Genomic DNA, 22,259 nt, shown 5'->3' with positions numbered 1-22,259 from the left:
AATCAAACAAAGCCTGACCTCAGCACACTGCCCGTGGTGGAGGCTTCCCACCCCTGCCCTGCCCTTGCATAGGCAGGAGCTCTGACCCCAGGCACAGCCCCTGGGACGCAGTAGGTGCTGGCTCTACCTGCTGCTCTCCTAGGGCTGAACTTGGGCTGGGAACGCAATAACTTTGAATTGAATTCCTTCAGTGAAGAAAAGTGACAGCTCCCAGAGCGAGCTGAGCGTGTCAGGATAACTGATCTTGTTTATGAGGCTGTGAAATTTGAAATTAGTCTGTGTTTGCTGTGTGATAAGTAAGCAGAAGCCTCTACGGCAAAGAAGTTTTACCCAGTTGCATACATGAGGTGAGCAAAGGGAGCTTGCTTTTAATAGGTCACCATACAGTCATTGGATTTTACACCTGTGACAAGTGGGAAAAGGGCAATTTTGGATTCGGATGATTATGGGCTATCAATGGGAATATTTTAGAAGCAAAACCACGATCGATTTGAAAATAAAGCTATCTGAAATACTAGCATATAATTCTGAGCCACAGTAGAATAAACATTACATATAATAGATTCTGACATGACTTTAACATAAAACGTTAAAATGTATGGCTATGATGTCATATGTTAATAAAGAACTTCAACAGAAAAAAGAAATTAAGTCTGTAAAGCATTACTAAGGCTGTGGTTGATTTACGGTTGAAAGAAATCATATTCAGATGTGGCCTAATTAGGCAATCGCTTTTTCAGAAAATCCGAGCCATGATTTCAATGTAAAAGCTACAGACAAGCATAGAACTGCAGTCACAGAGCAAATCCTCAGTAAGCACTAGCCAAAGAGAAATTAACTAAAGGACTCCCATGTGATAGGCAAGTCAGACAGGGATTTCAGTGAGAGCTGATATCGCTGGGCGTATTGCACCATAAAAATACTGGCAGCTGTGGTGGGTGCTATGCACGAGAAAGCAGATATTTTCATTGCTGAGTTAGAGATATTGCTACAGAGAAAACTGTCAATGCGACTCTTGTATCTTTTAATGCTACACCAAAATAGAGTGACCCTGAAAAAGAGATTTTTTTTCAAAAAGTTCAAAATTCTTTATGGAAGAATTAGTTGAATAATTTAGATCTTCAAATCGGTGTTACATAGCTTGGATGGGAAGTCAGTTTTAAATATGAAATACATAAAATGAAAACTACGCGTGCTTTTATAAAATGCAAACAATGTTTGTGGCAACCACCCATTGCTAATTTGGGATAACCTTCAAATTCACCCCACGGAGGTCCCTGGTTATGGCTATCTGGTGTACAGAAAAGAGAAACGCTCTCTTCAGGATGCACCGACGGAAGGACATACCTGATCAGCTCCTAAGTCCTTGCTTAGCTTTTCGTTTAATAATAATTCTTTAAGCAGTGACTGAGGTGTCAACTCCAAAACGCAATGTTTTGGTCTGATGAAGAGATAGCAGGATCATCATGGAGGAGGGCACTGGGTTGGGGCACCTGCCCTGCAGAGAAGGGCTGAGGGAGGTGGGCTGAGAGGAGAACGCTCCGGGGAGACCCCACTGCAGCCTGCCAGGGCTGTGGGTGCCCCGTCGTGGAGGTGCCCGAGGCTGTGGGTGGGTCCTGGGCAGCCTGAGCTGGTGGGAAATGTTCCCTACTTGGAACTTGGTTGTCTTCAAGCTCCCTTCCAATCAAACCGTTCTATAATTTTATGGTTCTATGATTATATATGGAAATTGAGGAATCTCGTGCAGAAATAAGACTTGCATAGATCATTGGTTTACATTCTCTCCACGGGTGGGAGTGAAAACAGGTAAGTAAGAACTCCAGAAAATACAGTTTAGCATTGGGCTCTTCCCCTACAGTGGCCCAAAGGATAAATGCTGCCTTGGCTTCAGCTGCCAAGCCAAACATCAGGGACAGCAGCAGCCCTGCAGGCCGTGGCTCACCCATATGGCAAAGCCCCTCACCACATCAGGAAGGACAGGACAGGACGGGCTGCCATCAGCTCACCCCCCAGCCATAGGATGGGTTGTGTGTCCAAGGCTGCTTCGGGGACAGCCCAAGATGTGGCACTGGGCTCAGCAGCATTTGCCTCCCCAGTTCCCATGCAGCAGATGGCAGCACTCAAACTCGACTATAGGAACAGCATCAGCTGAATGAAGGGTTTCATTTGTCTACAAAAATAGCTTACTCAAAGGAAGCATTTGTTTCAGTCATCCATAGAGTTCTGAAATACATTAAAACCAAAATGGTACGCAATATATTTCTTGTATTACATTTCAATACCAAAAGCAATGCTCGCAAATAAAAGGCAATACAATTAAATCCATCCACAATCTTAGAAATTATCTATTTCTCTGTTAACACTTCTGCACACCTGGACATGCTACTCACAATCAAAGTTATAACAAGAAGTAGAGGAACAATGTGAAACTCCCAGATAGTCTGCTTTCCACACATAAGCGATAAATCTGCAGTTCATATGGGGTAAAACTTCATTTTAATTTATTTATTGTGAGTCAGATTGCTTTTTTAATTCATTTTCTGTTTTGCTGAAGTACCAAAGCAGTAGTATATATAACAATTATATTTGGTTGCAAGAGTTAAGTAAAAACTCCTGATTAGGAAAAATATTTAAACAAAAAATCAATTTTCCCAAGAAGAACTAAATGGGATATTAGATATTTATTATTAACAGCTCTCATCAACTTTCACCTCGAGAGGAATACAGAATCCCCACGGGATCTAAAGAATTATGTGGCTGGAGAGTAATCCCAAGTCCCCAGCGTTCTGTGTTCATTTTGTCTTAGTGATGAAATGGGTGCCCCGTTAGGTACCCAACACTCAGCCTATGGGTCTGGACTGATTTCTGACATCCCAGTCATTCTATGTGGAAAATAACCGCAAACTTCCACTTCTGTGCACCTCAGAGAAAACAGGGATGCTTATGAAATGTGGCCAAGTATTTTCTCATTATTCAGAACAGAGAAATAGTTCAGCATCTGTATATTGGACCCTGTCTCTAACATGTGAGTGACAAAAAAAAAAAAACAACCAAAAAAAACCTCATACCTTAACTTCCTGGATTTTCCTCCTCTTCCTTTTTTTCTTCAAATTCAAAGGCAACAGTCATACGTTGCTGTCTCTGCTCCTCCCACAGAGTAGGGTTGAAACTATCACTGTCTGACTGGAAATCTACAGTTAAATTGCAAACAGCAATGCAACAGAACAAGAGATTAATGCCCTCAGCAAAAACTGGAAATCATCCAAAAAGAGAAGCTCTTGGGTGATCCTGTAACGTTGGATCATTGTCTCAAAATGTTGAGGGGGCAATGGAAGTCATAACTAAAAACACCGTTAAAAATAAACGTGAATGCTCAGATCACAAAGAGAATGGCGGAGAGCAAGAGGGCTTTGGGGCACAGCTGGAGGAGGAGCATGGAGGCTCTCTACTGGGATGCAGGGGCTTCAGAGCCAAGCCCTGGTTTTGTCAGGCTCACAGCTCTGCTCCCTGTGACCCTTCATGTGTCCAACTTGCTGTGTTTCACTTTTGTTACCCTTTTTCTTCTTTTTTAAATTAAACATTAACAGTACTGGATATTTTACACGCAGCCCAAGACATTCCTGTTCTCTCAGTGCAGCCCAGGCAGCCCAACAGGTCGGACGCCCTTGGGGCTGCAGGAGGTGCCCCCACTCCCCTCCGAGAGCAATGGGCTGGAAGCAGGAGCCTTTGGTGCACGGCAGCACATGGGCTGCTCTGTGCACACCGCTGGCTTCAGGAGGCACAGACACTGCTGCACACAGCCACGGCTGAGCCCCCAGACCCCACAGCCCGCTGCTGCCTCCGGGGGGAATGCTTTTTTTACCTTCATCACTGCGGGGTTGCTGGGGAAACATGTAGTTAGTCAAAACTCTCTGCTTCGTTTCCGGGTGAGCCTCAGTTTGCAGGGGGATGAGAGCCTTGGACTGTGTAGGAAAGGCAAAACAAAGAGCTGGTCACTGAGAGCACGTCTGTTAGCCAGGACGGAGTTTTAGCAGGCAACAAACAGAAAATACAGGAATATCCAAAGTTCTGAATGGAAAGAACCCTCTCCATGGGCCAAAGCCAACGGTGTTTGGTGGCGCTTCTACCTCTCCCATACCTCAGTCTGCCTGTAACTCCCACCAGGATCGCCATAGGAACTCTAACACCTGAAATACCGGCTGATGCCTTGAGCCAGGAGTCCCACGGAGTGGGTCCTGTAACTCTGAGGGTGCTCCTGGTGCCAGCTGCATGGAGGCACCACTGAGTTCTACTCAACTGGCTGTCGTTACTGATTTGCTGTAGTGGAGCACCCAGGAGTGACTGTCACAGTTCATGGATTAGAAGGTGATCTAAACCTTATCACTAACGTCAAAATGCTGAAAAAACATTGTTTGTTTGGAAGTGTATCTTTGGTGGATGGGTAGGGGCATTTTTTATGGAAATAAGAGTTAGAATCCTAATTTAGTGCTTGAAAATTTATTCATCCCTGTGTATTAACAGTCTCCCCTCCCTTCAGCTTGAAGACTTTTGCTTAGCCACACAAGTGAAAACTAAATTGAAGGGGAAATGCAACAAAGCACTGACACAGATGTCCCTTTGCTTTGTCTCAGTGGATGGCATGCTGCAGGCAGCAGCAGGCAGGTCTGTCCCCGGGCAGCACAGCACTGCCCCGGCTCCTGTGGCTGCCTCGTACAGATACAGGAGGGACTCATTTCCAGCAGCATCATTATCCTCCTCAGCTTCAGTTAAGGAGGTGTAATGGTTGATGTTGGGCTTTATTGTAGGGTGGGAAAGATGACACTACGAGAACTTATTGCAATTATTAATACCTGCTAGGTATGTTGAACTTGTCTAAAATTGTACTAATTGAATTTGTTTCCACTTAATTACATTCTGGAACTGCAAAATTATTCCATCCACCAATACTGCAAGGACTGACGGGGACTTATTCTAGTGCTCAGATGGGGGGTAACTGCCACCTAAGGAATAAATGGTAATGCCACATGAACTGAGCTCCCTGGAACTAAGGAAGGCATATCTAAAATTAAGAGGAACTTAAATGAGAATTTTCTCTAAAACAAGACTGAGAGCTCTTGTGCATCTTCTGTATATTTAAACTCTGACTTCACTGGAGTTTGAAATATGCAGGAAGGGAAGCATGGACAAGAAAAAGCAGAAGACGAAAATGGAGGGGTAGAGACGGAATAGAGAATGGGACAAACTAAGAGCAAGGCTGATAACAAAGCCTTGCCTCTTGGATTTCTGTTTACAGAATATTCTCCTGATAACTCTGATCACTGTTCACTACTTTTATCAGGGTACAGAAGGCTAGCAAGCAGCAAGCACTAAGCCCAGCAGTGGCAATTCACCCAGACAATGAATGTCAGCCAGGACTGCCTGCAGCTTGGTAGGAAAGCAGCAGCTGGGCTGGGACTAACCTCTTCTAAAGCTGTGCTGCAGTGCTGTATGACACTACAGACCTCATTCATGGCCCCTGTACCTTACTGAAGAAATTATGAACGCTGGAAGCCGTTACCTGGTTGTCAGAAAGCCACAAAGCTGCAAGTTCTTTGAGTTTAGTAAAAGTGAATGGTAAGTTCTTCAGCCTGTAAATGATAAGGGAACAGCATGAGTCCCTCACTGCTGCATAATTCCTTCGATACACAGCATGATTGGCTTGATCAGGCTAAACGTGCTATCATTTCTATCTTTATTTTCTCTCACATTTTATTAAAATACAGTATTTTACCAAGGGGATTATTCCCCTTTAAGTACTTCCACACTGAGAGAGATATTTATACCCTATAACACAGAAAAGATTTGGTCCCAGCAGGACGTATAGCAAAGTCCTACCAGCTTTCAGCATAGGTGACATAAACCCTTTGACTTACCAGTTACATTTTGGAACACAAATTACTCGAGGATAACGGGAAATTCCTTTTTGCAGAAATGCCAGGTACAAAATCAAAATAAGATAAATTCACAGTGAACCTAAATGAAAAAGCCTTTTCATGATATATGTGAATACATTTCCTAAAACAATCTGCACGTGGGAGCAGGGAAGAGGTGATGAGGTGGTTGTGGAAGCTCCAGCCACGCTTTCACAGGAAGCACCCTGTTCTGAACACGGAATTTTCTCTTTGCAGCCCATCTCAAAGCAGAGAGCAGCCCTGGTCACACACTGCTGCTCCCCATCTCTGCACTACAGAGGGCTGCCAAAAGAAACAGACAGCCCAAAGGAAGGACTGCAAAACATTTACTGTGATTTAACCACAAAAAGGAGGTGTAAATCCCTTTCCTGAGAGGCAGGAGAACTGATAGCACAGGGAGAAAGAGTGACAAACTTCCAGCAAAGACAAGCAGCCGCCAGCAGAACCCTCTGCCCCTCTACCAGCAAATAGCCAGAAATATCCCTACAGTCATGAAGACTGTGATTTTAATAGGAACACCTTATCCTAAAGGTGACGTACCTATACAAGTGAAATAAACTGACATGAATATGGATATACTCAGTGTGCTATGAAATACCTGTATAGATCAGGGTGTTTTTACATGTGCTTGCATGTTTAAACCTATAATTAACGCCACGAGAGTCCCTAAAGTTCCCATGATTTAGTTTTCATTGCTATCTTAAAATGCATACATCTCTGGAACAGTGCAGACTGAGATGTTCTTTATGCACAGAGGTGACAAGTAAGCTTTAACAGTTAGCATAACGGTTCTTACATCGTGGTTATCTGGACGTTTTACTCAGATCTTTTTTTCTGTATAAAAAGACAAGAAGTGGCTTCTCAAGTGACACCTTTATTGCTCTGCCTTTGGGATGCAGTGTCTGCAGGTTACTGCTGCTGCTCCCAGCTCACTCCAGTTGAGTGATGGGTATCAGAGGTTAGCAGAAATGATTTGTGGTAAGGAGGTCCCCGGGCTGGTTTTCCATTTCCAGCCAGACCAAACACAGAGTTCTTCATCTGTAATGCCCAGAAGCCCCAACACTTTGCTTTAAGTGTCTGAAGAGGGTTGATTCTGAGGCGCCGTTAATGAGAAAAGATGTCAAATTAGAGATCGGTGAACGGAGGCACCCAAAATCAGCGCTGATTTTTGACAATCTGCCATCAAAATGAGACCCAGCCTCTTTTTCTGACTGCAACTTTTTTTTTTCCACATTTAAATTCATGACTGCTTTTCGAACTGTGTGAAGTTCATGAACATTTCCCCTCCATCCGCAGTAACAACACAGCTGCACCTCTCTGACTTTCATGAACAATGGAATCGCCAAGAGAGGAGGTTTTGTGTTTTACACACTTCAGAACAGGCCTGCTGTACTTGCTGCTTACACTGGATTAGTTTAACCACCAAAGGTAAATACATAACTGTTCATCAGCCAAAACGAGGTCGTACCGCAGTTACAAAGCACCTCCAATCTTATAGACGTAGCTTCATCCACTTTACATTTACTTAAGTTTACTTTCCAGTCTGTGGGTCAGATCCTATTTGGTCTGCATCAGCATAATTCCAGTGGTTCCAAAGAACTAAGTCACACACCCTCGCTTAAAGATTTGGCTTTCTCCTCTGCCCTTCAGTAGCACAGACAATGCGACTGGTCTGCTCTGCTTCCATGCACCTAACATATGGCTGCAATCAGACAGCTGTACAAAGACATGGAAAGTTTATGACTGTCCTGCTCAACAAAGAGCTTTTCTTTTATACTAAATACTGAAAGCTCTCACTAGATAGCATGGAAAACTACATACATAATCAGTTTTATAAATCTAAGAAAATATATCCACAATTCTAGATTAAACTTTAATGGGTGCATAGATAATTCATTGAGAAGATGGTCAAATTAACTACCTTGCAATTAAGAAGCCAATTACTGTACCAAAAGAACCTTTTCTTACTGTGGAGCAAACAACGCCCTGCTGGAAGCTGCTGCTAGCCTGGGGCAGAGCAACCACCATGCAGCAGCCTGTGCTGGGGGCACCCAGGGGCTGCAGGCAGGGACCCCTCCAGCCCTTTGGAACACACACACTGGCTCTAACACTCAGCTGCACACGCTTTCTTCCACAAACAAGTTGCATTTATCTGCAATTTTTAAATCACTATTAACTTCAGTTTGGAGTCTTTTAAACTGAATTGTAAGAAGAGCTAGATGTGATAATAAAATAATCTCTCAGTGTTACAGATATTTTCTGTATTTATATTAGGCTAAAATACATACAAAACCATGCTAAAGCTTAAAGGTTATTAGTAGAAATATTGCTTATAAGTTAAGCTCTGAAGGACCAACTGATTTTTCAGCAAAACAACTCTGACCTTCAACAGCCACTAAAGCACGAGATGCACACGTCCTTCTCACAGTGCTTAGTTTTCACAAAGATAACGTTTTCTTGTAAGAAAAAAGAATTTTCCCTTGACGCCCCCGAGGTGAGTAAAAACAAACTAAAGCAAAATGGCACTTTTTGAAGGGACATCCCTGAGCACCAAGCTATTGGCACCGTATGACCCCCAGCCTCAAGGAAGTGCTGTATCGGTGCGTTACGACACGCTGGGATGAGGACACTGGGGTAATTCAGAGTAGCCCGGCCAGTTTGGTTAAACAGGGACAGCTCTCCATGGTTGTGCTCAGCAGATGGATAACAACAGGGTTTTCAGAGTGTGAAAGCTGAAAAGAACGTAACTCATATTAACTCTTTCGTTTACTGTTCACAAAAACACTGGAGGATGTTAATGGCCAGAAGCAATTACCTCTTTGTCAATAAGCAATATTGTACAAACAACTGAACAGAGAAAGATACACCAAGGAGCAGTCCTACATTTTGGAATGCATTGCAATCTTATGCTTGTTTCATCTAACTTCTGTTCCTGAGATTCAGAGTAGCAGTCAAGCTCTGACCCCAAGACAGAAGCACAAACAATGCAAATACAGAAAGGCGATGACTGGTTAAGCTCTTCTGTAAGAACAATCTAGAACTAGAAGAAAGGTTACTTACCAGTAACCGATGCTCTTTGAGAAGTGTAGCCCAAATGTACATTCTAACAATTCTACCTCTCAATCACAGGACTCATACCTGGAAGGACTCTGAGGAGAGAGGAGAAGCAGATGGAAGACAAATGTATCTGTGGACTACACATTGTGAAGAACACCGGTTACTGGTAAGACATCTTTTTTTCTTTGAATGAATCCCACGTGCACTCTTAGCAGTGAGCGAATCCAAGCAGCTCCCCCCAGGGACTCGCTACATGGTGGAAGTCTCTGTATCTTTCATGCATCAGTAACAGCACAACTACATTATCAGATGCTGCATTGGCTCTTGAAGCACCAGAGACGCCTGGCAAAGGCAAGGATGAATCCCCAGGTAGTTGCACTGCAGGTAACTGGAATCAAAACTCTCCTGAATGCACAGGGTGAAGCCACCTATGCTCCGGTCAGATGCACACTAACCCTCCTTAGACTCCATCTTAGCAATGTGATAGCAAGTCGGGGTTCAGCCCACCATTGCCTTTTATTGTGCAGTAACAACAAAATGCTGCATTTCCCAGGGATGAAGAGTCTGTGAAAGGGATGAAAAGGTTTGGACCTGTAAAGACAAAAGGACAGAGGGCTCCCAGCTACAGAGATGAGAAGGATAGGTACAGTCTTAGTGTGTAAGGCACGGGAAAGAAAAGCTGGAGTGTAATTATCTGGTTGAAATTGAGTTATAATATGAATACCTGTAGAAAATCCTGAAACTAAAAGATAGCTTCTGGTCAATGAAAATGAGCAAGGTCCGTCTTAAAACATTGAGGTCCTTCAAAAGACAAAACAAGAGTGAAAACCTGTAGTAGCTGAAACCATAGTATTAAAAAGGCCAGGGAGGGACTCCAAACACTGACCCACCTTTGAGCAAAATATGTCAGCTCACAAAAAAAATTAAGATTCATTTTAGCTTGAGTGTATTGTTTGTCATGTTTGCCTCTTTTCTGAAAGATATCCAATGAGAACTTAATGGAAAATCTCCTACATATGAAAAGTGTAGGTATTCTATATTCATAAGCAGACAAGCTCCAGGCAGTGCAAAGGATGGGGAGCTTTTTTCCTCATCACGTGTTACTTCACAGCTAAGTTGTCCATCATACCTTGTATGCATGACCATTTAGTGAGCAGACTGGCAACATTCCACTCACTTTGGCAAGTTCAAAGCCACCAGTACCTCTGCACTCTGCATGCCTGGAGCCAGACTGCACTCCCCATGTCATGAAGAACGTATCCAGATAGAACACTTTTTGTGGAAAAATGGCATCTCACAAGAAACACTCAAGTAGCCCGGCTACTAGCAGAGAAAGTCATTGGGATAAAGGTAATGACCTAAGAGGCTACTGGACATGCAAGTTCAACCACTGCTGTAGACACTGTAGGTAAAATTTGGCACGTGACAAGATAGAAGGAGATGGCTCTGATCTAAGTTATTCACTAGGATGAATCTGCAGTGGGCAGATCCCCAGTGAAAGACTGCATCCCCATTGTAAAACTATATATCCATGACAATCCTCAAACATCCAGCATGGGCTGACAGTCACAGCAACAGAGACTGTTCCCTCTGAAATTAACATGCAAAGCTGCATGAGCAGCCTAACAGAACGGACATGAAATCCTCTCTAGTGTCAGGAGGAAGAAAGTCACACAGAACTGACAGACAAATTCTAAAAGAATCTATGATCATATGCACAGTCCATCCCCATTTGTTCTTAGACAAGGAGTGACTGCCAATCCTCAGAAGGTTTGGGTAAAAACTGGAGGTCTCAAGCAAAAAATTCTGTCAGAGCAGCATGAGGTGTGAATGGGTCTTCCTTAGCAGCAGAGCCTGCAGAGTCCACGGCTCAGCAGGTCTCAGAACAGGCTGCCAGGAAGAAGCCTGACCCCTGACCCAGGACTCAGGAGCTCCATGCCATAGTGCGAAGCAAGTGCAGAGGCACCTTGGATCTAGAATTGTCTTTCTGCTCTGCTTGCACATCTGTGTATCTTCTTCCAATGGCTCAAAGGGAAAGAGCTGATGTGCTCTACCTTCTCTGTCATATCTGAAGAAGGAAGAGCAGAAGGGCAAAAGTATTATGATAACATGGAAAAGTTGCTAACCACAAGCAGAGCCCGAGTACAGTCCTTATTAGCATGTATACGTGGACTCATTCAAAGAAGGAATGGATATTGCCTTAATGCTAACATACATATGAAAATGGGAACATGGAGAAGACCAAATAAATAAATAAGGATGCAGCACTAAGGTTGTATCCGAGCTCTGTCCAAACTCTTTGGTGCTGAAACTTCGAAACATCCGTTTCACTAAGGTAGGAAGTTCCGCAAAAAAAAAAAAGAAATCAGCACAGTCACAGTGTCTCAGCAGGGCAACAATCAACCTCAGATGGAACTGATGTCAACAAAGCAGGAAAAATAATCTCCCAGGCCTCTCAGGAGAAGGGAATCTCAGTGAGATAATCCAACTGTTCCTATCTCTTCTAGTTTAGACCACTCTCCAGCTAACTCTTTGATGGCTGCAACTCACTGCACAGCTTTTCAGGTTGAGTTGAGAGAACAGCTTCCCACCCCAGCGAGGAAAGGCTGTCTTCTCCTGCCCTCCCCTCCTTCCTGCCTTGGTGCACAGCCACTGTATACCTTCAGCTGCCTTTGGTGTTTGCCAGACGCCACTGGGAGCAAACTGAATATGTGGGGAAAGTCAGAATGTGACCACAACAACAAGATAGATCACTTCTAGAAGTTTTAGGGAGTCAGGCCATCCCAGCCACTTCTCTAAGTAGCCCTGAGAAAGCACAAGGAGATGCAGGGCTATTAGCCAGCAAGAAAGGGAAGTAGGAAGGACAGTGACCACCACAACATGTTAGTTTCAGTGTTTACTCCCCAATGGAAATCCCACTGCTTTCTTATCTCTGGGCAGCCAGAGAAAAAGGCAGGTGGGCAGGAGTGCTGCTTTCATGGCAGCCAGCTGTCAGGTCAGCTTGCTCAGGAAACCTGGCATACTCCTACACCTCTGCTGCCTTCTCCCAGCAGCGAGCCACCCTCTCCCTGTCACCCCAGTAACAGCACTCAGAAAGCAGTAATTACAGATATAGTCATAGGCTGAAATCTGCAGCTGACTCAGCAAAAAGAAAGAAAGAAAGAAGCAAAGAAAGAAAAAAAAAGAAAAGAAGAAAAAAAGAGTAATTTTCTTCTTCCTCAACACATACATTCATGGCATAAAAACAGGTTTGAAAAAAAGGTCTGAGTGATCCAGCTTAGACTGGTTTATTGTGCCAGGGAAGGTACTACAGCTGCAGCTCCCTGGCATCTTCAAAGCACACTGAGGTGCTCTGACAGCCCTGATGCCCTACAGCTGGCTGTGTGGAGTAAGGTGGGGCTGCCACTGGAAGCACCCATCTGAAAACTCAACACGTTTCTGACAGGCTGCTTTCACCTGCATCCCTATGCATTCAGGACTCCCAGCTGTCTGGACAAAACTGAGCTAGGACAGGACAGGACAGATGAATGCAGAACAGTGTGGGGAAGCTGACTGCTGTGCTGGGAAGAAATAGAGAATTCAAAATGTGCCTGAAACACAGCTTCAGGCTGCAGGAGCACAGGTAGGAGCACACACCCCCAGCACTGCGGTGTGGTGATGGGACAGAACACCCATGTTCCTGGGAAAGCACTGGGACCTGAAACTCAAGCTCAAGAAGATCTAAGATCTGATTCTGGGACTCAGGCAGTTTCCACAAACCTGGAGTTCAGTTTAGCTTCACATATTGGTCTGTACATAATGTATTTTATGATACACAATTGCAGTGAGGAAAATGATCTAATGGAATTAAGTAAACAATTTTGAATAGATGTATTACAAGGATTTCAACATTACTCGATTTTATACTTTCTGGTCAGTCTTAATTTAACAACAAGACTGCTGACAGTAAATTAGACCAGGTGCACAAAGTGCTTCCCCAGATATTTACTGGATACGAGTGATAATCAGTTGAAACAGAAAAGTGTTCACACACTGACTATTAACATATTCTTGGAGCACGTGTATCTGGAAATTCCATGGAAAAGTCATTTCTGATGGCAGTCGGAGCACAGGATGGAGACCAAGAAAGTCTCACAGTAAGCACTGCATTTCTCAGAACAGTCATGGGCATGAGAACAGAGAACCTGGTGGGGTACTGTTGGTTTTTGACAGGACCCTTGCGCCACTGAAGGAAGCAGAACATTTTCTTTTGATTTTGGTAGAGTTGGGGTGGTATTTCATGTGCTTGCATGTAATGATCTCATACACAATTTTCTTATCAGGGCACAACACTGGATTATAAAACTGTATCCAGTTTTAAAGCCAAATATTTCACTTTCACATGGAAACAGCATCAGACAAAATAAGCAAGCAGCATTTCATCTCTGATAGAGCACTGAGACTCAGATCCTTGCCCCATTCCAACTTTGCTTTGGATGCCAGTAGAATTAAAACCAAACCATGAAGATTAATCAAGATATTTTTCCCTATAGTTTAAATATTTCAAGTATTTATAAATACAATTTTATATGTTTTGTATACATCAATATATCTTATATAAATATAATTTAACAAATGCCTAAAAAGAAATAGCTATTTTTTAAAACACTTTCTCACAACGCAAGTTAGGAACTTGATCTGAACCATACCTGTTATCGCTCAGGTTTAACACTCTCAGCTTCTGCATCTGACCTATTTCATCTGGAAGAAATTCCAGTTTGTTGGAGCGCAGAGACATCACGGTTACATTTTTACAACTTCCAATCTGTGAGAATAAAAAAAAAAAGGTAAAGATATAATAATACTCACTTTGAAAAACATTATTATCACTCACTTAACATCAGAAGGTGGCCAAATTATCTTTTTTTTTCTTCCTATAAATAACAAAGAACAGAATACACAGAATCTAAGGTCAGAAAACACTGTCTTTTGACAGAAACATCAGGGAAATGCACTATGCTACCTGCACTGCTGCTTCTGAGCAATGCTCTCCTTTTGCATAAAAATCAAAGTACTCAATTGATTTTTACTACTTTACTGCTTTTGCAGTAAATTAGTTGCTTTTACGGACTTAAGAGGGATGAAATCTGAGACCTATCACAAAACATTGTGATTAGTTTGAAAAAGAATCAGCTTCTCACTTCTCTGGGCAGCTCAGGAAGGAAATTCTCATCCACAGCCAACGTCCTCAGGTTGTGAAGGTAACCGATGGTAGAAGGTAACGACTCCAACTCATTACAGCTGCAGTCAAATTCTTCTAATAAAGATAAACTGAAATTGTAAATGCACTTGTTAGATGCTGTGTGAGGGTTAAGTAACAAAAATTTGCCATCTAAAACCTTTGGAAGTTTTGAATCATCACAATTCTGCAGCCATTGTGCCCTGAAGATGGATTTATTACAGACTTCCCACGAAGTCTACAATAATAACATTAATGTTGTGCTGCTCATTCAAACCATGGAATAAAAGTTTTGTGACTCATTGAGAATACCATCATTCCCCATTTCTACTGCCCTTTTTTTTTGCTCCATGCGTACTATGATTTTTCTCTCAGGTGTTCACACCAAATACGTGCATGAAAGAGGGAAGTCCAACTCGAAAGCTGGTTCAATTAAAGATGCATACGTTCTTTCTTTTACTGAAGATAACACAACCAGAAAAGCTCAAGAGTTGAAAAGCTAATTTTGGACAACTGTTTCTAACGGAAACTGGAAGCTCTCATCCACTGAACTGTAATGGTGCAAGTTCCCATGGCAGCAAAGAGTGACTTGGCTTTATTTGAAAGATAATGTCTGGCACAGACGTTCTCAGCTTCTGTTCTTCCTGGTGACATCATCAGTAGACAAATGAAGATGGCCACAACAAAAGCAACAAAGTCCTCTTGAAAGTGTGCTGTATCTGTAACCACCATTGCCAAGCATTTCGTTCAGAAAGTGATTTACCATTCACCATGGCTTGTGGACAAATGCTATGTTGAGAATAACTGCTATAATTCCAATCATGCTAATTTAGCTGAAATTTCATTAGCTTTAATGTATTAGCTTTAATGTCTTCTTGGGCTTGAAATCTATAGAGAATGATCTGAATTTAGAAGAACAGACAAAAATCAGTTGCATGGGCTGCAACCTTTATACCCAGAAAGCAGAAGCAGGGGCACTCAATCAGGTCGTGTGGATACAACCTCCTGCCCCGGGTCCAATTCCTAAAGCCCTTTATGTAAATCCTCTGATTCTATCTAACAAGGGAAAGATAAATATATGCTTAAGTGTTTTAAGCTGAGTCTGCAGAGCATAGCATCTTGCAGGTCCAACTCCAAATGCCATTTACAGGCTTGTGCTCCAAACACGCCTGCCAAAAATGAGGGTGGCAGTTCACTGCTAACAACACTGACTCAGGCAGCGCTGAAATGCTCCGTAGCTCATCAGGAAATTGGTCTCTGGAGGGAGAATTCCCTCCTCCACATTGCTAATCTTTGTGTGAGAATAATACACTCTGCAGTGGGTACCGTGCCTATCATTTAGGAGAGAGAGGCCCAGTAGGAAACTATCCAAGTGGATGAGTCAGAGCAAGGAAGTTCATTCTGATGTGGGAGACACTGTCCTCATTAAGTGAGGGAAAGTACTACATTTAAAAATAACGTGATAATATTGGGTGATCAACCTGCTGTTCTGCAGTCTCACCTTTCAGAGCAGCAGTACACATCTCTTACAACACAATTGTGGATCCTCGACAAATAATACTGAACGCATATCAAGCAAGGAAAAAAAAAAAAGAGGGAATTCCCTTCAACCTGAACAATGCAGTCCATTAGAAAATATTGTCACGACAGCTTTTAAAAATTTTTTTAAAGAACGACTCCCAAAATTGCTAAAGGTCACGTTGGACACAACATCAACTCTCCTGCACAGTGCCCAACACAGCTTTGAGCCTCACGAGCTCTCACTGTCAGAATCGATTGCTGCACAACCAGATTTCCATTTCACCCACTCATGCAGCCAACTTTTAATGCACACCATTAATATCACATCAATATAAAGCACTACAAGAAGTACATCACAGGAAGCCAAATCTCAGGTTTCAGTTGCTACAGTTTTCACCGTCCGCAATTTTCTCCGATGCTCTGTAAACAACAAAATTATCACTGAGAATATTACTATAAAATGGGCTCAGGTGTGGAACAGCACTGGCTATGGAGGTTATTTCTACTCTGGAGATCTCAGTGTACAATTCTCTGCTAGGAAGGGATGTGTGTCATGTGAAACTATAAATCAAATCAAAGACCTGCTTCCAGGAATGGCAGAATAATCACACTCCAAAGCAAGGCAGCTGGTTCTTTGTATTGCTTTGGGGACAGGCCTGGACCTGCTTTGAGTTTTACAGTAAGCTGTGGCTTTCAGGCAGGCAACACACCCAGGCAGCAGAGGGAAGCTCTGTGCACAGCAGCACCATGTGGAATTTTGCACCAAAGATCATGCAATATCTGATCAGATTTCAGCAAATCAGTGCTTTTATGGTATTTTCACTTTTTTAATGTATACACCCCCAAAATCGTCATGGCTTTTTCATTCGTGCTCCTTCAATATTTTAAGGCTCCCTAATATGTATGTGGTATACGGCCATCTTCTTTCCAACATCAGTCCCAGCTGTTGCTATGGAAACTGTCATTCCCCCCCAGTTCTTATCTCTCTTCTACTTTCGTTGCTCTAATCATCCAAACTGCAAGTGATTCACACCAAAAACCACCGCTTCATCCTTTGTCTTGAAAACCATGGTACATTTCACCTTCCTATCGCTTATGCCAGCATAAGTCCAGAGAAGCTGCTGCACGTGTCAGTGTGACAAGCTGTGTGTCAGGGCCACGTTTTGGGATTATTTTGTAATTCAGTGCATCTTCTTTGTCTTACTTTTGATTTCAGAAAAAAGCAAGTTGAAGAGAAAAGATTCCTCTTGATACTCACTTTCCAATCGCATTGGGCAAAATTGTGAGCTGATTGTCATCAACTTTTAACGTGGTGAGCCTTTTCAGCAGCCCTGCAGAACAGGAAAGGAAGGAGGGAAGAAAAATATTCCACGTTTATCTTCATTTTCTGTAATCTCCAGTATTCTCAATTAAACAATAAACGAACACATTCTTGTCCCACTGAAAATATTCCCCATTACAATGCAGAACAGATTAAATGTTGAGCTGAAATATTAAGTGTACTCTGAAGTGCTGAAAAATGTGGAGAGGAATAAAGAGGAATGGTGTCCTGTTGCCCTGATTAAAAGGTGCTCAGATCCCAGAAGGTCCCCAGCAAAACTATCTAGAGTAAATGCTACACTTAGAGTGCTTCCCAATACAATCAGTCCTGAAGGCATTTGTGCATGCAGCTAATTCTTTTTGTTAAGAGAAGTGCTAGATATTGAAGTGTCAGCAGATGCATTACTGGGCAACATTTATCCAGGGAATGACACCTCTGTTTTCCGCTGTGAAACAGGGAGATCAATGCAGTAGTAAAGACAGAAAGGATAGGAAAATCACTGCATCACAGTGGCTGAAACTGAGCTTGAGACAGTCAGAAAATAAGATTCCCACCTTCTGGAAGTTACTGACATTTCAAAGTCTGCTTTTGCCCTGAAGGAGTTCTGGAAACACCAAAATAGCTTTACAAACATTTGTAATTAGCATTGGGTATAATATAAATTAACTACTTACACAGAGATAATTATTAAGTGGAGTGCACCGTAGTATGAAAACTGAAGCAGACGAAAAGTACACTTCAAAGGGATATCAGAAGCATTACTCACTTCTATCACAGTACATTTCTGTTGAAAAGCCAACATGTTCCAACAAACACCTAGGCTTCAACAACACTGTCTTTTAAGAGGAAAAATTTCTACCAAACGGAACTGCAGCAAGCTGTCACCTGAAAATGCAGTACTGAAATGACTCTTTCTGCTTTGCTTCAGTTACACCTATTATGATTCAGTAATGGGAATTTGGAAATGAGCACTGAGTGCACAATTCACAATGTCAGCATCCTTCTGTACCAGAGTTATGTAACCTTGAAAAATCAATCTGCATACGCACACCAGAAAACTGCACTGAGAATGAACTGCAAGGTTGATGGCGAGATATCACCTTAGAGCAAAGTGGGAAATAGCTGTAAAGTCACCCAGTAATGTTCATGTACTAGAGTTTCATTAGCCAGCCATACAGTCTGGGGGCTTGACTCTGTTAATTAAAATAGGGGAGGGTCCACAGTTCCACGATGATGTGTATCTGGGGGCTCATCTGCTGGAAGCAACAGAAGAGAGGAGGGACCCGCAGTGTTCCTGAAGCAAACCTGAGGGATTGGTTGTACAGAGCCACGTACCTACAGACCTACCTTCCAGAAATCCTGCGTTCTAAATAATGCAGAAATTCTGTGTATGCAATATAGTCAAAACAGAAAATGAATAGGTTGAACTATTTCTTCTTTTAATGCCATCACTGGAATTGCACTGCTGTAGCTAACTTTCTTCAGGAGTTTAATACTGTTAATATAACCACTTTTATATTTCTATCCTAATTTAGACCAGATCAATAGTATCTTTATTTAGTTTCTTGAAAAATACAAATTAGAATAATCCAGACCCTCTAACCATGGATTTATTTATTTTTTCTGACGTTCAATGCAGTCTTTATGTCAGACTGCCCCAATACCAGATGTGCCCAATTAATTCCTTTGGAGTTTAATGGCAGTTCTTGTTCTGGCTTTATCACAAAGTCAAGTGCAAAAACAGGAGCTTTTCTCACCTATGGAGTCTGGCAGTTGCTGCAACATATTTGATGACAACAGGAGGTCTTCAAGTCCTTCACATCCCGATATGTCCAAATCAACAGTTTCTATCCTGTTTTTTGACATATCCAGGTACACGAGCTGTTTTAACTTCCCTATAGACTTAATAGCATGTTACAGAGCGTTACTTCAACAGATAGACATGGCATGCCAATTTCCAAGTTCAAAGACAAACAACTGCAATACAGACTTCTACTGGTTATCACAGCATGCTTTTCTATTTGGCTCACTGAAGCAGTATTAGGATTTCTTCAGAAAGCTGCAGAAGGAAAGGCGTGAGGCAGAGCAGAAAATCAGTTGCTCTGTGAGCCCAGGTGATAATTCTAAGGCCTACTAAAATGCTGCCCGTTGCCATTAAACCAGCCTATAATTCTGCAAATGACCTGCACCAAAATCAACAATGAACACCAAACTGATTCGGGTGCTCTGGATTCATTAAGTTTGGGTGGAATTTGAGTTCTCAGTGTCACATGGCTTTATTACTTTCTTTGGTTGGACCCGGATCCCAGGGACACAACTCAGCTCACCCACCCACAGCAGCACTGGGGTGACATATGGCAGCAGTGCATTTCTGTGTCATATCGACTGCCTACATTTGGTGAAGTCTAAAATCGGGTTTCAGATATTCATAGTTCAGTTATGAGAGGTTAATCCCAGCAGGTTACTGTGTAAATACATTCAGTGCAGCTATAACGTCAACGAGCAACTAGACAAAAAAATTCTCAGATTTCTTTGAAAATCTGTTGGCATGTGGAGTTCGAAGCCAACAGAAGCAATCTGCTTCTTGGTCCATTACCACAGGATGGTCACTTTGTTCTAGACATGACATTTCACCAAGAAAAATCAGCAAAATTGATGCTGTTGCTTTCTTTACACTAAAATGTACCAACGGTGTCTGGGAAGACAGTGGAAAACAACTTCCCTCACAATGCAAATTGCACAAGGCTCAGATAAAACAGGTACACTCCAATTTAATTACTATCACATAACAGCACAACATTTGGAAGGTCTTCATATGCATGGCTATTTTGAGCCTTTTATTTCCTGGTAATGATATTAGAATTAACTGAAAATACGCACCTATTCAGGAAATGCGCATGCACTCATTTACTGCACGGTGAACTGTTCATCATTAGTACCATAGATTAGATTACATAAAGTAAATGTTCATACCCCAGGTAGTATTTGCAGAGAGTTATTGTCCATCCATAATTCCTTCAGATTTTGTATTTGTTCGAGAACCTCAGGCTGAGGAAAAGAACAGATCACGTTATGGACACTTCCATCAAGTGTGTCAGCTCAGCATCTCAGCACCTTAAGAGAGACATCTAAATATCTCCTAAATTCCTTGGAATATTGCAATTCCCATAAGAAGTTGTATTCCTGTTGCTCAGCCACAGGGTGCATTGGGCAGGAAGGAACCCACCCACCCACAGCTCAGTCCCTCCATTCTACGTGCAGGCACATAATGTGTTTCTATTAAAAAACAATTAGTCAATAATTGGAAGGTAATTTATTTTGCCTGAGCTAATTCTATTGAATTTTCTTTTCTTCTTTGATGGTTAAAATAACTTCTAATTTCCAGGTTAAGTTAATTAGTGGTCATTTTGTGCTATTTGTTCCTGTGATGATTAACGATTCTCTTTTCCTCCGGTGTTCACTGAGGTTAATATAGATGATCATAATTCCTCCCCTCAACTTTAATTTTCTTCTCAATTCCTCTTATTAGACAGACACTTTCCCAAAGGCAGCAGACTGCTCCTATTGCTGCACGTGGCCACAACGCCTTAATGCCTTTCAAGCAGAAGTCCAATGGCCAAGCCCAGAGCACAAAATGCCACAGGTGCCTGCTGAAAAGGGGCATTTCTTACCAGTTCAGAGAATTCATTATTGCCCAGATCAAGTCTCTCCAGCTGAGTCAGCTTGTGCATCGACCTGCAACAGATATGGAAATACCTAAGATGGAATTTTTCCTTGGAAAATGTCGGTCACCTTTTCCTTAGATAAGAATAAGGCTCAAGTGATATTGCTGTTGTAAAAAGAGTTCGATCAGATGGAAACTGCAGATGAGAACAGCACACTTCTTTTGGACATCAGCTAAAATTCTGGAACTGGAAAAGTAGCAACAATTACACAAATATAAAAATAAACAAAATCTTGGTACACTTCTGCATGGTTTCTCAAGGAAAATGACTCATTTGCAAGCAACTGAAAACTATATCAATTGTGATAACTAAATTAATTTGCAAATTTATGATTGGTTTCTTTATGAACTTCTAAAAAGCATTCTAGCTTTTTGCAGCAGAAACGCAAAGGGTGGCTGTTACCTCCCCAAAGCTGGAAGAGCATTGACCTGGTGTTGCAAATGGATGAAAAGCAGCACACAGGTTTCTAACTCAGGGATCAGTTAGATCCCTGTGCTGCAGGGCACGGCTGGGCTGGAGATGAGCGATGCAATGTCAGCCCCAGCAACTCATCCTCCTGCCCAGCATTATCAGAGAGAGTAGGATAGGAAGGCAGCATATGAAAGCAACCAGAAACTTAATTTCAAACGTGCATTATGGAGTAAAGGGCTTTAAATGAGGAATCATCTGGGTTTGTGTCTGCAATGATCACCGTGTATGTAACGCTAAAAAGGCACTTTTGTTGCTTGGGCACAGGTAACTCAAACAGTGAAATAAAAGTGAAAAATGACTGGGTGAGATTCTAGATTTAAGGAAGTGAATGGGATAAATCTCCCTGCTTTATCTCCAAATTTACGCTGTGAGAAAAAATGGTTCTCTCAGTCACACGTGAGAATCACACGCGGAACCCATGCTCACCAACTGCGACAAGAATCCATCAGTATGAATACAGGCAAACTTCTCAGAACACACAGATGTTTAAAAAACTATGCTCAGAATACACCACAGGCATCGACCCAAAGGAGCAATCCCAAAACAGCAAAGATAATTTCAAAATGGAAAGAAAACTGCTGAGCAACTTTGTAACACCAGCTGAAGGACGGAAGGGATTGCGATTGCTCCTACTGGGAAGGATGTTCTGCTCTTGTGTAGCACACAGCACTGCCCACATCCCTGCTAGATGCAGACTACTGCCACTTCACACGCTCTACAGTGTCAGAATGTACGGTTCTACAAAGCCAAGGCTGGGAAGTTGTATTCAAAATTACTACGACACTTGAGTTTAAATAGCATCTTCATTTGAATATATTGATCTCTATGGTTTACGATGAGTGACTTGATGTTAGTAAATAGTAGCAGAGTCAATACTTTATAAAAGGGGTTATTAAATTTAAACCAAATAGCATTTTAAATATTTCGTAAAGATTGTAATCATTTTGACAAACTGGAATAATAATGCTTATACTCCTCCAGAGCTGCACCAAACA

At 42.2% G+C, this 22,259-nt stretch overlaps 1 protein-coding gene across 1 annotated transcript in view; it reads right to left on the bottom strand.

The window, feature by feature from the left end:
- The window catches only part of LRRC7 (leucine rich repeat containing 7), a 90,414-nt gene that overhangs the window by 23,829 nt on the left and 44,326 nt on the right, over positions 1–22,259 (bottom strand). The window contains exons 8-17 of the mRNA XM_031554881.1: positions 20,740–20,803; positions 20,042–20,116; positions 18,826–18,970; positions 17,006–17,078; positions 14,189–14,318; positions 13,697–13,812; positions 5,558–5,627; positions 3,863–3,962; positions 3,075–3,191; positions 2,906–2,913 (exon numbers count right to left, since the gene is read on the bottom strand). Coding sequence (XP_031410741.1) covers positions 2,906–2,913; positions 3,075–3,191; positions 3,863–3,962; positions 5,558–5,627; positions 13,697–13,812; positions 14,189–14,318; positions 17,006–17,078; positions 18,826–18,970; positions 20,042–20,116; positions 20,740–20,803 — 898 coding nt within the window. The remainder of the gene's footprint in view (positions 1–2,905; positions 2,914–3,074; positions 3,192–3,862; positions 3,963–5,557; positions 5,628–13,696; positions 13,813–14,188; positions 14,319–17,005; positions 17,079–18,825; positions 18,971–20,041; positions 20,117–20,739; positions 20,804–22,259) is intronic.

Source organism: Meleagris gallopavo, chromosome 10 (genome assembly GCF_000146605.3).
Source record: "Meleagris gallopavo isolate NT-WF06-2002-E0010 breed Aviagen turkey brand Nicholas breeding stock chromosome 10, Turkey_5.1, whole genome shotgun sequence".
In the NCBI taxonomy this organism is placed as follows: domain Eukaryota; kingdom Metazoa; phylum Chordata; class Aves; order Galliformes; family Phasianidae; genus Meleagris; species Meleagris gallopavo.
Note: the sequence above shows the minus strand (reverse complement) of the source record. Positions and strands in the feature narration are given on the sequence as shown.